The sequence below is a fragment of the Indicator indicator genome, chromosome 8 (genome assembly GCF_027791375.1).
Source record: "Indicator indicator isolate 239-I01 chromosome 8, UM_Iind_1.1, whole genome shotgun sequence".
NCBI classification, from domain to species: Eukaryota; Metazoa; Chordata; class Aves; order Piciformes; family Indicatoridae; genus Indicator; species Indicator indicator.
The window spans coordinates 23,396,979-23,409,128 of NC_072017.1; the positions used below are offsets into that span (position 1 = coordinate 23,396,979).

General features: G+C 39.0%; 1 protein-coding gene across 1 annotated transcript in view; it reads left to right on the forward strand.

Annotated features, from left to right (window-relative positions):
* The window catches only part of DCHS2 (dachsous cadherin-related 2), a 98,065-nt gene that overhangs the window by 60,569 nt on the left and 25,346 nt on the right, over positions 1 to 12,150 (forward strand). The window contains exons 6-10 of the mRNA XM_054382945.1: positions 614 to 801; positions 1,302 to 1,401; positions 6,258 to 6,415; positions 7,383 to 8,214; positions 8,778 to 9,017. Coding sequence (XP_054238920.1) covers positions 614 to 801; positions 1,302 to 1,401; positions 6,258 to 6,415; positions 7,383 to 8,214; positions 8,778 to 9,017 — 1,518 coding nt within the window. The remainder of the gene's footprint in view (positions 1 to 613; positions 802 to 1,301; positions 1,402 to 6,257; positions 6,416 to 7,382; positions 8,215 to 8,777; positions 9,018 to 12,150) is intronic.

Below are 12,150 nucleotides of genomic sequence, written 5' to 3' on the forward strand. Positions count from 1 at the left end.
ACAAAGCCAGTTCCTGTTGAGTACATTTATGGAAGTTTAAAGGCAAAGAGAATACTAGGAAATAGTCAAGAAGGACTTTGGTCAACCACAAATCTACAGCTACATTGTGTACGGTTGAGCTGATGGAGAGAAGATTGGATCAAATTTATTCACTGGAATTATTACCAGAATGTGTAGGAGACATAAGGCTTCCTGAACAATGTACAGATGTTATGAGTTTCCTAAAGCAGGGAGACAATAAAGGCAGCTTGTGAGCAGTAAAGGTGCTGTATTCATGTATCATCTCTCCTGAAGTGTGGTGGAGAAAAGGACAGATTGTTACCTTTGAAAGGACAGAATGTTGATTCATACTGTTTTAGTCCTTTGCTCTGGGGCATCCCTTGTACAGTAAAGGATGCAGTAAGGTGCTAAACTGTAAGTGCAAACTGTGCTTGACAATGTTTCCATGGAACAGAGATTGGAAAATGGAGATTTTAATGTCAGTAGTAAGGTGTATCAGAAAACAGATCTCATTGTTACATGTCCAGTTAAGTGTAGCTGCATGTAGTAAGCTGAGTGCTGACATATAGTAAATGTCTAACTCTGTTTCTCCTTCATTTTCATTGTCCATCAGGTGAAATCATAAACTGGGTTGCACTAGACCGTGAAAAACAAAGCCATCATCAGCTGACCGTGCTAGTGACCGACCACGGCTCCCCGCGCCTCAACGCCACCGCAGCAGTGTACGTCGTGGTGAGGGACCTCAATGACAACCAGCCACGCTTCCCGCAGGCGGGGCCTGAGCAGGAGCTGCGCCTCAAGGTGAGTGCTGCTGGTGGGCGCATTGCGTGCTCTGAGCACCACCCTGTGGCAGGAGCCCAAACCCCCTCTCCTGCGAAATACTGACTGTACAGCACTGAAACAGAAACGTCACCTGTTCTTAAGTGGAACTCAGGCATACTTGGGAATTTCAGCATTTATCACATGGTAACACTTCTCCACCGTATACATGGTTCGATGTAAAAGATATACATGCAGGTATAATTTTATTGGTGCATGCAGTAGAATCTCTTAATTTCTGACCTGTGTATCTGCTGAACTAAAGATTTCTGAATCAGCAGCCTATGCAGACCATAACTAAGGATTGCGATTGCTAGAACTGTATTATTTAACCATTTCCTGAAATGCATTTTGCACTGATTTTAAATATTACTGAAATGGAAATCAGAGCAACAGCTAAACTCTTGTGTCATGGCAAGGAATTTAAGACTTGCTGTTATCCCTGTATATTTGCAAATTATTTCTAAACTTCTTGATGACAGGTTTTGGAAGGGCAGCCCTCAGGGACACTTATTACCACCCTCTTTGCAAAAGACTTTGATTCTGGAAACAATGGTGTCGTGCTATATTTGATAGAATCAGGTAAGAATTTAAAGTGCTATTCATAAGAAAAGATACATTGAAAAAACTGAATTCTGCCATGTATAAATAAAGAACATTGTGTCTGTTAGAATAAAGATGTCTGTATGTAAATAGGAACCAATACATCTTACAAAGTATTGAAGGGAATGTAAGCAGTTGCCTCTCCTCCCTTTCTCTGCTGCTTCTTCCCAAGGGTTTGGTTGCTGTGTGGCTTGACAGAATGTTTAAACAGTACTCAGAAAAGATCAGGACTGTGGTCTTGTATTGTACAATTTAGTTTCAGTCAGTTGTTTAGCAAGGGAAAGATGGTCTCCCTTTTCTTAAGACCACTTGAAAGTTTTCCTGCTACAAGAATGGTTCATGACAGTCTGAGACAGTGATTAGAAGGATCATCAGATAATCTGGGCAAACAATGAGGCTTCAAGATTTAGTTTGTGTTTCACCCTTTGTTTAGCACTATGGTAGCCTGATACAGTGTGACTGCTTGAAAACACTTCTTTCTTCCTATGTATAGTGGTTCATTCTGGTTTGGTTTGCAGTGCAATCAGTAACAGGGCAGTCATAAATTAGATCATGAGTGGAACTGGGGCATTAATAGTGGTAAGAGACATAGATGCTGTCTCTGGGTTTGGCACATACCACTTGCTACACTTTTATGCAAAACAGAACTCCATTTTTAACCAGGGAGAAAACAGAAAATAGTGCCTCTGCTGTGCTTCACTATTGGTTCAAAACAGCAAGATGTGCCAAGAATAGAACTATTTCTTCTAATATTTGCTCTATTCTACTAACAAATTAATACCTTTTAAGCCTTGGTAATTTACACACAGAGCCGACAGTTTTATCAGAGCGAGAAAACATTTTCAGTGTTTCCATCCACATGGTGCATTTCCTCAGATGTTCTTTGCTGTAAAGGCAGAGTTCAAATGTGGGCTTGGTTAGTTTAAACTTACTACAGTTGTTTGTCACTGCTGAGTAATGAATGAAATACTGCAAAGCTACATTACTTCTCACTGTAGCCTCTTTTGCTGAGGCTGAAATTACCAAAAGATTTCCGTGGGTTGTGCTATACTGTGTCTGACTGTACCCTTCTGACTTCTGTGGAATAATAGGACTTTAAGATCCAAACTCACAAGGGCCAGATGACTAACGTGCCTCTCTTCCACCAAGAGATGCTTTAAAAAAGAGAAATTTTAAAACTCTGTTGGAAATGTTACAGTTGAAGTATATATAGATAATAAGTAGGCTTATTTTATAAGTTTATAGTCACACTATTAATTCTCTTAATTTGGATAAAAGTGACTGTCTCTTCCAAAATGAAATGGAGAGAATTGTAGACTCCTGCATGGTGGATAATAATATTTTGCATGAAATGCCCCCCACCCCCCCTTAAGAACAGGAATGTATTTATGGGCATACAACCAAGAAATTGTGTATACAACCCTTAGTTTGAAGGGTGATGGCCAGGCAGTAAGGAACATGTTCTTCAGGGGTCTCTGTCTGTCTGTTTATGTAACTATATTCTCTTCTTTCGAACAGCACATTGAATTTTCTTACTGGCTTCCCTGTAGAGCCTCAGAGGGGAGTAAGAACTCAAACTGCAAAAGTGACTAGCACACCAAATGCAACTGTTTTGCAAGTGCTGTCTCTAGAAAGAACAAAAGGATAAAAACAGACTTAAAAAAATCAGAGCCCTCCTAGCCTTGGAACCAGATATTTTTCCTGATAAACAAATCCAGAAACAGCTGAGCTTCTCTGATACTAATTTTTGTTGTTGCTGTTAGTTGGCTCACAGTCTTTAACATCTGGTCTTCTGTTTCATGGTGAAGTTCTTGCCTGATTTATATTTAACATAGAATTTTCTAGTTCTGGGACATTGTTCAAGACTCAAATATGAAGAAGCAATATGATTTGATTTACAGCCAAATTCGTTAAACACAAAGACATCAGGTTAATTGGACGACTGCATGCAGACCAGCGCTCTTTTCAACAGCTGAGGCACAGCCACAAGATTAAGAGCTACCAGTATCAGTGTCAACTGTTAGGAGTTACTGAGTAATTGTTAATATTCTTGAGACCATGAATAAATGCCAAGGTAGCAGCAATAGATTACTCTATGCAGGAAGGCTAATGGCAAATGCCAGTAAATTACATAAGGAAGAATCTGTAAAAGAATTATGAGGTTTACACAGCAGCTGAATTTTAACCTTCAGAGGAGATTTTTTTTTTTCCCAAAATGCCTCTGACTCTTCCCAGAAAATGCAAGCATATCATCCTTAAACATTCATGTGTATGGAAACTCATGATCATATGGCCATACCTCCACTTTTGTGTTATCAAAGAGTAACCTCATTCAGAGCAAGGTAAATCCCAGCTGTGTGTACCACTCCTCAGTGATGCTGGCAATTGTGAAGTGAATTAGCTGGCCGCCTTTGTGACTGTCAGCAGATTATAGAATAGCATTTATAACTAGAAGTAGTCTGTATTTATAATGCATCATAAGCTATTGCTTTGTGTGTTAAGGAATAACTTTTTTGGTAGTTTCTTTTCTGACCAGTTCTCTTTTAATTTATTAAAAAAAATACAAATTCTGACATTTTTTTTCTCCTATCAAACAAACTTTAATCCTTCAAAACCTCTGTGGACTCACCTCTGTTTCAGTTGAGCATAGCTATCTGTTCTGATGCTTGAAATGGAAAATAAGTATTGGTCTTTATGCTATTAAGAGGTACTGACTGTCCTCATCACTGCTGAAACAAGGGTGGATTCTCATAGCCTCATGCTTAGATAGTAGTTATTTACTTGCAATGATTTTGTTCTCTGATTAAAAGTATTTTTTATTCACTTTGGTCCCTAGCTCAAATTTGGTAGAAAAATGAAGGGAATAGTTTCTGTGCACTTCTCTTTACAGGGTGGGTTTTTTTTTTTTCTTGTTAGTTTCTCCCTATCAGTTATTTTATGTCAGTTTTAGCAAAGTGTTATAAATATATGCACGCAATTTATGTTGTGTTCTGTTTGTCATATCTCCTCTGCCTTTTTTTATCTGGGATTTTGTGTTATGAAACTTTATATGGAACAAACCAGCGTATCTGTGAATACAGACATACTGCAGGGACCTAAACCAGGAAAATAAACCAAAAGCTGTGTGTGAGAACAGTAACACAGCATCATTAGTATTGTGAAACTGTTATGAACAATGGAGAGTGTAGGACCGTCTCATTCAATACAGTTACCTCTATGTATTGTTTCCTTCTGTAGGCAATTTCCTTGTTTTGTTCCACACTGCAAGAGTCAACCCAGAAGGGACTCATGGAGCACTAGAAACCTATAGTCAGTCAAAAACATAAGAACAATATTGAATGAAACTCTTATTTGTTGATTGTGGAAACCCTGTTTCTTAGCTAGCCTGCTCAGTGGTTTTTATTTTCTTTTTTTTTTTTTCCAAATTCTACAGGTGCAAATATTTTACAGTTGTCAGTGAGGTGATTGAAAACAAAACTGAACATCTGTATGTGCAGCTGACTAATTTACATGGGCTGATTTGGAGAGCGTAAACAGCTTCATGCTCACTTAGGTGCCTATAGAAATAGAGTTCTTTATGTGTGCTGCATCTGCATTGAATTTACTTTTACCACAATTGCTTATTAGAATGGCAGCTGTTATTCTGCATGACTTTGTTTAGCCCACTTGCACACCTTATTAAAAATTCACATAGCAAAAAGTTGCTTGTATAGTATTCTAAGAGAGAAGTAGTTAAGGCAAATCTGATTTGTCTCACTTTTTGATAAGGTGTACCAAGTAATAGATACTTTCCCAATATTATTAAAAATTTGAGAATAAGTTGTATTACGTTCCATGAAAATGGGGCAGGTGGGAGGTCAGTCTCTTTCCCACGTAACATGCAGTAGAAGAAGAGGAAGCAGCCTCAAGTTGTGCAAGGGAAGTTTAGATGGGAAACATTTCTTCAATAAAAAGGTTGTCAACCATTGGAACAGGTTACCCACAGAACTGGCTGAGTTACTGTCCCTGGAGATATTTAAAAGACATGTAGGCATGGCATTTTGGGACAGGGTTTAAGGGTAAGACCTGGTAGTGTTAGGTCTACAGCTGGTGTTTGTGAATTTGAGGACCTCTAACAACCTAATTGATTCTATGATTGAAAGTCACAAAGAGCTATTTACTCCTCTATGGTAGACTTTTTATTTATAAGTCTAGAAAAATACATATTACAATGTAGTTGCAAGTAGTAATTTTAATTACAACTTGCTTGTTATTAGCATGTGGCCAATCCTTGATGAAGGATATAAGTGTAATTTCCAATATTCACATGTTGTCCTGCAACAGTTTACTGTAAGGTTTTATCTTCCCCCAGTTAGCTTCTGTTTCAGAGCACAGGCAGGATAGGCAGCATCACTGCAGCTATGGAATCTTAGGGCTCTCTGCGAACCCAGAGTCTGCAAAGGACATGAGCCAGCTGTTCACCCTCCATGACCTTGCTTGACCCTTCATGCCACTTCAGAGACCAAGACATGGTCTCTGGCTCTGCTTGCCAACTTGTTTTGGAAGTAGGAGTACCAGTCCTGCTGCTTTCCTGATCAGGCACCACTGGTGTGACTAAAGCAGTTGCTTCAGTACTCCATGGAACTTCTCTCTGTATCTTTCAAAATTCAAAGTGGTTTATAATAATTAGGTACTCTGTGAAGGAAGAATTGAACCAAAAGAACCAGAGATCTAGGTGAATGCAGCAGATTCCCTTTTCTTTGGGTCCTGCTCTTTCTTACTGTTAATTATGATGTTCAGTACTATGGAGGCAAGCTGGAGAGATCTGCAGTAATTCATCCATTTTTTTCCTATAGAAGGGGATATAGGATACTTCCAGATTGATGCTGTCAGTGGGGAGTTAAGAACAACCCAACCTCTATCACATACTGAGAGATCAGAGTACAGAATGATGGTCACAGCCAGGGACCAGGGGATGCCTTCACTTCACGGACATGCTGCTGTTTACATTGAGGTACTTGTTTATGTTGTATGCGTTTAACACTTATGTCAGATACTTAATTTTCTTGAAAAATAATTTTGGGAGAAGCTAGGGAAATGAACAGAGAAAGGAAGAAGTTACAAAATATAAAAACCTTATCCCACAGTAATTTACTTTATCCATTAATTCTGTTGAGAGAAGAAAAGAGAGGGCAGAGTTGTTTTGATTTGTTAAAAACACACAACAGTGTTCTGGGCTGTTTTACAAGTATGTTTGTGTTTTAGCAGGAGGTCATTGTGAACATTGGAAAAGAGAAGGGAAATAATCCAGGTAGGCAGAATGAAAAGCAGATAGCAGGAGGCACTGAAATTGGGGAAGTAATTTTTATTTAATTTTTTTTTCTCCCCTCTGTTACTTTATTTTCTAAATTCTCTCTGTAACCCAGTATAAAGATACCTTCATTTTTGTTGGTTTATACTAGTGTGCTCTTTCCAAATGTGCAGCCCAGCATGTGCTCTTTCCACAACCAGCCACCTGGTATTCATCGAGCTGTGGTGAGGTTACTTTGTCCAGCCTGCCTGTGTGCTCCTTTATCAGAGACTGAACATCACCACAGCTGATATTTTCATGTCACCTAAAAGACAGTTAATTGTGAATAGCTCAGGGGAAAATGCTTCCGTCAAAACAAGGCAAATGCAATTCTCATAGTTGAAGAGATTCTTTCATTTCAAAGCATTAACTTGGAATGCTGCATCAATGAATGAAACCATGTAACAATAACTCTCAAAACAAACCCCAGCTATCTGTTGTGGAATGACTGGACAATGACCACTTGAGCTCTTAAGAGGATGTTGAGTTTTTCTAGCTTTGAGCCATATTTTGAGTAAACACAGTCACAAATATAATAAATTATTAAACTCTAAATTAAGGAAGACCGTTTTTATTACATTATTCATAATAAAAATGGGAAAATACTGCATTCTTTGTGCTTTTGTTGCAGGTAATTGCACTACCCAACACAACATCTGTCTTCTCTCAAGGTGTTCAGCATTTTGTGGTACCTGAAAATTTTAAACCTGCACAAATGTTTAATTCTCTGAAGTGGCCTGATAATCATCCAACAACTAACAGGAAACTGCATTTCAGTATCACTAAAGATAATGATGTTCATTTTGAAATAGACAGCTTGACAGGAAACCTTTTTCTTTCCAAGGAGCTTGACTATGAAACAGCTACCCACTTCCTTCTGCAAGTTATTATAAAGGATTATAATGATACTCCTCCACAGAATAACACTGTCTTCCTAAGTATTGATGTAGAGGATGAGAACGATCATTCTCCATATTTTCAAGATGACTTTGTAGTGATTGGTATAGAGGAAAATGTACCTGTTGGCACTCTGGTGTACACATTTGATGCAAAAGACGGAGATGGCAGTTTTCTGAACAGCAAAATACAGTATTCCCTGAGTAACATGAGTGAAAATCCATTTCTTATTCACCCTTCACATGGCACATTGACTACAGCTTTTCCACTGGACAGGGAGACTACTCCCTCTGTGATCCTTACAGTGTCTGCAGCAGACCAGGCAATAAACCTGACTAATCGCAGGCTTGATTCCCTGGCTGTGAAAATTGTTATTTTAGATATCAATGACAACAGTCCCAGTTTTACATCTTTGCCTCTTTCCTATGTCATGGAGGATGTGGAGGTGGGCTTCCTCGTACACCACATAATTGCAAAGGATCCTGATGAGGGAAGAAATGGACAAGTCACATATCACATTCTTTCAGGCAATGAAAACAAAGTATTTGTATTGGATAAAATCACAGGTACTGTAACTTCTGTTTTTTGGTATTTCTTCAGCCCTCAGAAATTCTCTGGCTCTTGAATGAACTCTGTAGCTGTTATATCATCTGCACACAAATGCAAATCTCGCCCTAGCAGTTGCAATATTTTCTAGTTCTTATTCTGATTTTGAATCCATTATGTGATACGACTGATTTGTAGAGTATCTTCCAACCAGATAACTATGCTGTGCTATGCTATTCTGCTCTGTGCTATTCAGGTATATAACTTACATGTGAAAGAAAACAAATATTTAAGTTAAAAAAAAAAAAGGCCCAAAATTAAATAAAAATTATTATCTGAGCTTCAGTTGAATATTCCATGAACCTGAATTTCCTCTGATGTCAAAACGTATATTTCTGGGCCAGGTAGACTCTGCAGACAATCACAGGTAATGGCTGATTCCAGATGATTGAAGTCTGGAAGCTTTGCAGCAGTGGCACAGCATACATAGTGATGCTACATTGAAGCTGTGAGTGCTGGAACAACTGGGATCCTAACCTGGACCAGAATACTTTTTTTAATACCTTCTTTGTTTTTATAATAGGACTCTTAACTACAGCACAGCTTCTTGACCGTGAGACTCAAGGGTGCTTCAGTTTGACAGTTATGGCTCTTGATGATGGCAGCCCAGCTCTCTCTGCCACACAGGTTCTAACCATCATTGTTCTTGATGTTAATGATGAGACCCCAATATTTCTGAAACAACTTTACAAGACTGCGGTTCATGAAAATCGAGGACCAGGGGAGTTTGTCATAAAGGTGGAAGCTGTGGACAGAGATGCAGGTATTTTGAGTCCTGTTTTCATTCATTTCATTGTGGACTGGAGTAGATTCATAGAGTCATTGAAGCTGGAAGAGACCTTTAAGATCATCAAGTCTGACCATTAACTTAACTACCAAGTCCACTGCTCAACAAGATCCCTAAGCATCATATCTACTTGTCTCTATCACCTCTCTAGTCCTAGTCGCCATGCAATTTCTATTTCTGATAAGCCCAAGATGCTGTTTGCCCTCTTAGCCGCTCTGGCACACTGTTTACAAAGAGCAGGTCCAGAAGGGTGCCTTCCCTCTTTGCTTCCCTCACTGTCTATGTCAGGAAGTTATCTTCCACACACTCCAGGAACCTCCTGGAGTGCTTCCTTTCTGCTATATTGTATTTCCAATAGGCATTTTGTAAACTGAAGTTTCCCATTAGAACAAGGGGAAATGATGGTGATACTTCTTGCATCTGTTTATAGAATATTTTGTCTGCCTTTTCATCCTGGTGGGTGGCCTATACACATCCTACATACATACCCTACATATATACATAATATCTGTCTTGCTGGCCTCCCCTCTGGTTCTTACCCATAAACAGTCAACCCTGTTGTGGCTATCATTACATGCTAGACGTTTGTAACACTCCCTAACATACAGGGCAACACCTCCACCTCTTTCCTTGCCTGTCCCTTCTGTAGAGTTCTTAGCCATCATTGCAGAACTCCAGTTGTATGAGCCATCCCACCACAGGATCAAATCTTGCTATGTGCTCTGGAGCTATTGTCCTTTTCCCGAGGCAATGTTTGAATTTTTAGTTTCAAAACATGTCTACCATTATTCAGGGCTTGGAGGTATTCTGGCCTGCACACTTCAGCTCTGGCTGATACTTGCATGATACTGAGTTGCTCAGTGTACTGTAGCTTCCACGTGAAGACAGCATGCTCTGATTCAACTCAGTCAAAGTTAGGTACTTGAACATTTTGTTCCTCTCAGTCAGAGCATCTTGAATAGTTTTGAATCAGTTCAATAGGCAGGGTTCCTGGTTTTGCAGCAGAACCAGTCACATATGCACTGATCTTTTCTGACCAGAGAGGGGCACTGTCAACCAAGGTTTTCCAGCTAGTTTTTGCATACATAAGAATGTTAGGATTGCTTTTCAAACATAGGCAGAGTGGATGAGTAAGAAGGGGTGGTTCTTATGCTTTTTGAATCACAGGTAAGGACTAACCACGAGAGAGTCTTTGCTAAGCAAGGAAAACTTCCCTCCAGTTCTTCATCTGCTTGCTTTTCTGAAATATCTAAAATGCATATCTTACAGGTAGTCTGTGTGTTAGAGAGAATCTTCTCTTAAGTAATACTACCTGCACAGTGCATACAATTGGTGTAACATGAAACAATTACACAGAGTTTATGGTCTGCAGTAAAGAGAAAATGTGGAAAGAGAATTAAATACCACAGTACTGCTGTAATTGGCCCAAAAATTATCTCAGCTCTGAAAGACTTTCTTTTTACTGTGGATTCATCTTCTGCACATCTTTGGAATTACTTAAGGTTATGGTATCCAAAAAATAGATAAAGCAATAGATCTTCCTAGCAAAATAATTTTCTGTATTCAGTAAGATTTGTCATTTTATTGTGCTGGTTACAGAAGGCTGATGTGAGCTCAGAGGTGCTATGTAGAAGAAACATTTCCCCACAAGTATGTACTTAGATATTAGGGGAAGGATGATAGCCCCTTTTCTACCTCCGTATGTAGCTCTTCCTACTATTTTCTTGCTTTTGTAGATCACACTATTAAAAAATAAAAGGCACTATTTAGAGTTAAAATTTTGCAATAGAGACACGAAGTGGAAATTTGCTTGAATTCCTCTCCCTCCTTTTGCCATCTGTTATTTATTTATTTATTGCCTGCCTTGTGGGAAATATAGCAGAAGGGAAATTTTGGGAGCTGTGAGGGGGAGGGAGCAGGAGTGGCTTGGCAGAGTGAAGAGGAAGGGCATTCCAAGTGTACTGGGTGGCATGGTGTGCGCCTGCCTGTGCAGACACTTTGGGCTGGAGCACTGTTGTGGCTGGATGGTTCTTTCCTGCTTTGTTATAAAGTACATTTTCCAGTAACCACCATCCTTCTATTGTTTTTTTTTCTCATCTTTTCCTGATTTAGCCCTATGTCATGTGATTGTAACAGTAAGTATTGCTCCAAACAAATACTGAAGTGGTGCTCATAATTTTTTGAAAATAGGGTTTATCTAGGAGTCATATAAATATAATGCTACTTACTTCTGCTTTGGGGACAATATTTTTGAATTAGATTACTCTTCTTGTGATGTTCTTTATTTTTTACATCAATTTTTTTTGCTTTGCTTTTATACACTGTATTGTAGTTCACACCCCAGTAATACTTGCGTAGTCTCAGTGAAGGACTTTCCTCCCATCACAGATATAGTTTTATTTTAGGGTTTTTTGGATGCTTCATATGTTCCCTGATTGACCACAGGGAGGAATAATTTTTGCTGACAGTATCAGACATCATCAACCTTTTCTTTGTCTTTCTACTTTACTTGCTGTAAAGGGAGGAGGGAAGAAAGCAACTATTACCTTTTTGTGTTTCACCCAAGCTTTAAGCTTTCTTCTAAAAAGGTCTTTTTGGAAATCACTAAAATTTTTGCTTGTAACCATGAAACACCCAGTTGGGCCAGCCCCCTCCTGCTCATTATGATAGTTGCACTTGCTGCAACTTTATGTTCCCTTGCTTTCTTGAAGTCCTTTACCTTTTGGGAACTCTCCACCTGTCCCAAGGCCAACATCTAACAGTACAACACAAGTAAATGCCAGCATAAAGATGTGTATAATATAGGTAAATGCTGGGGCAAAATGCATTGGAAAGAAAAGATACCCACAGCATATTTAAAATAGCTCAGGTGTTTGTCTTGAGATGTCTTTGCAGAAACTCTGAACTGAACTAGCATTTGTCAAGGTCTGATTTTAAGCTGGTGCACACCTCTATGGTTCAGTACTTCTGTCTGGAGCCTTAGAAAAATCTCAGGTTAACAGAGGCTACTGACTTAGAGACAGAGTTTGCTAACATTCACTAGACATTTTGTTGTGCTCATATTCATGGATTAACATGGTCAGAACAACACTAGCATTATAAATAAGGG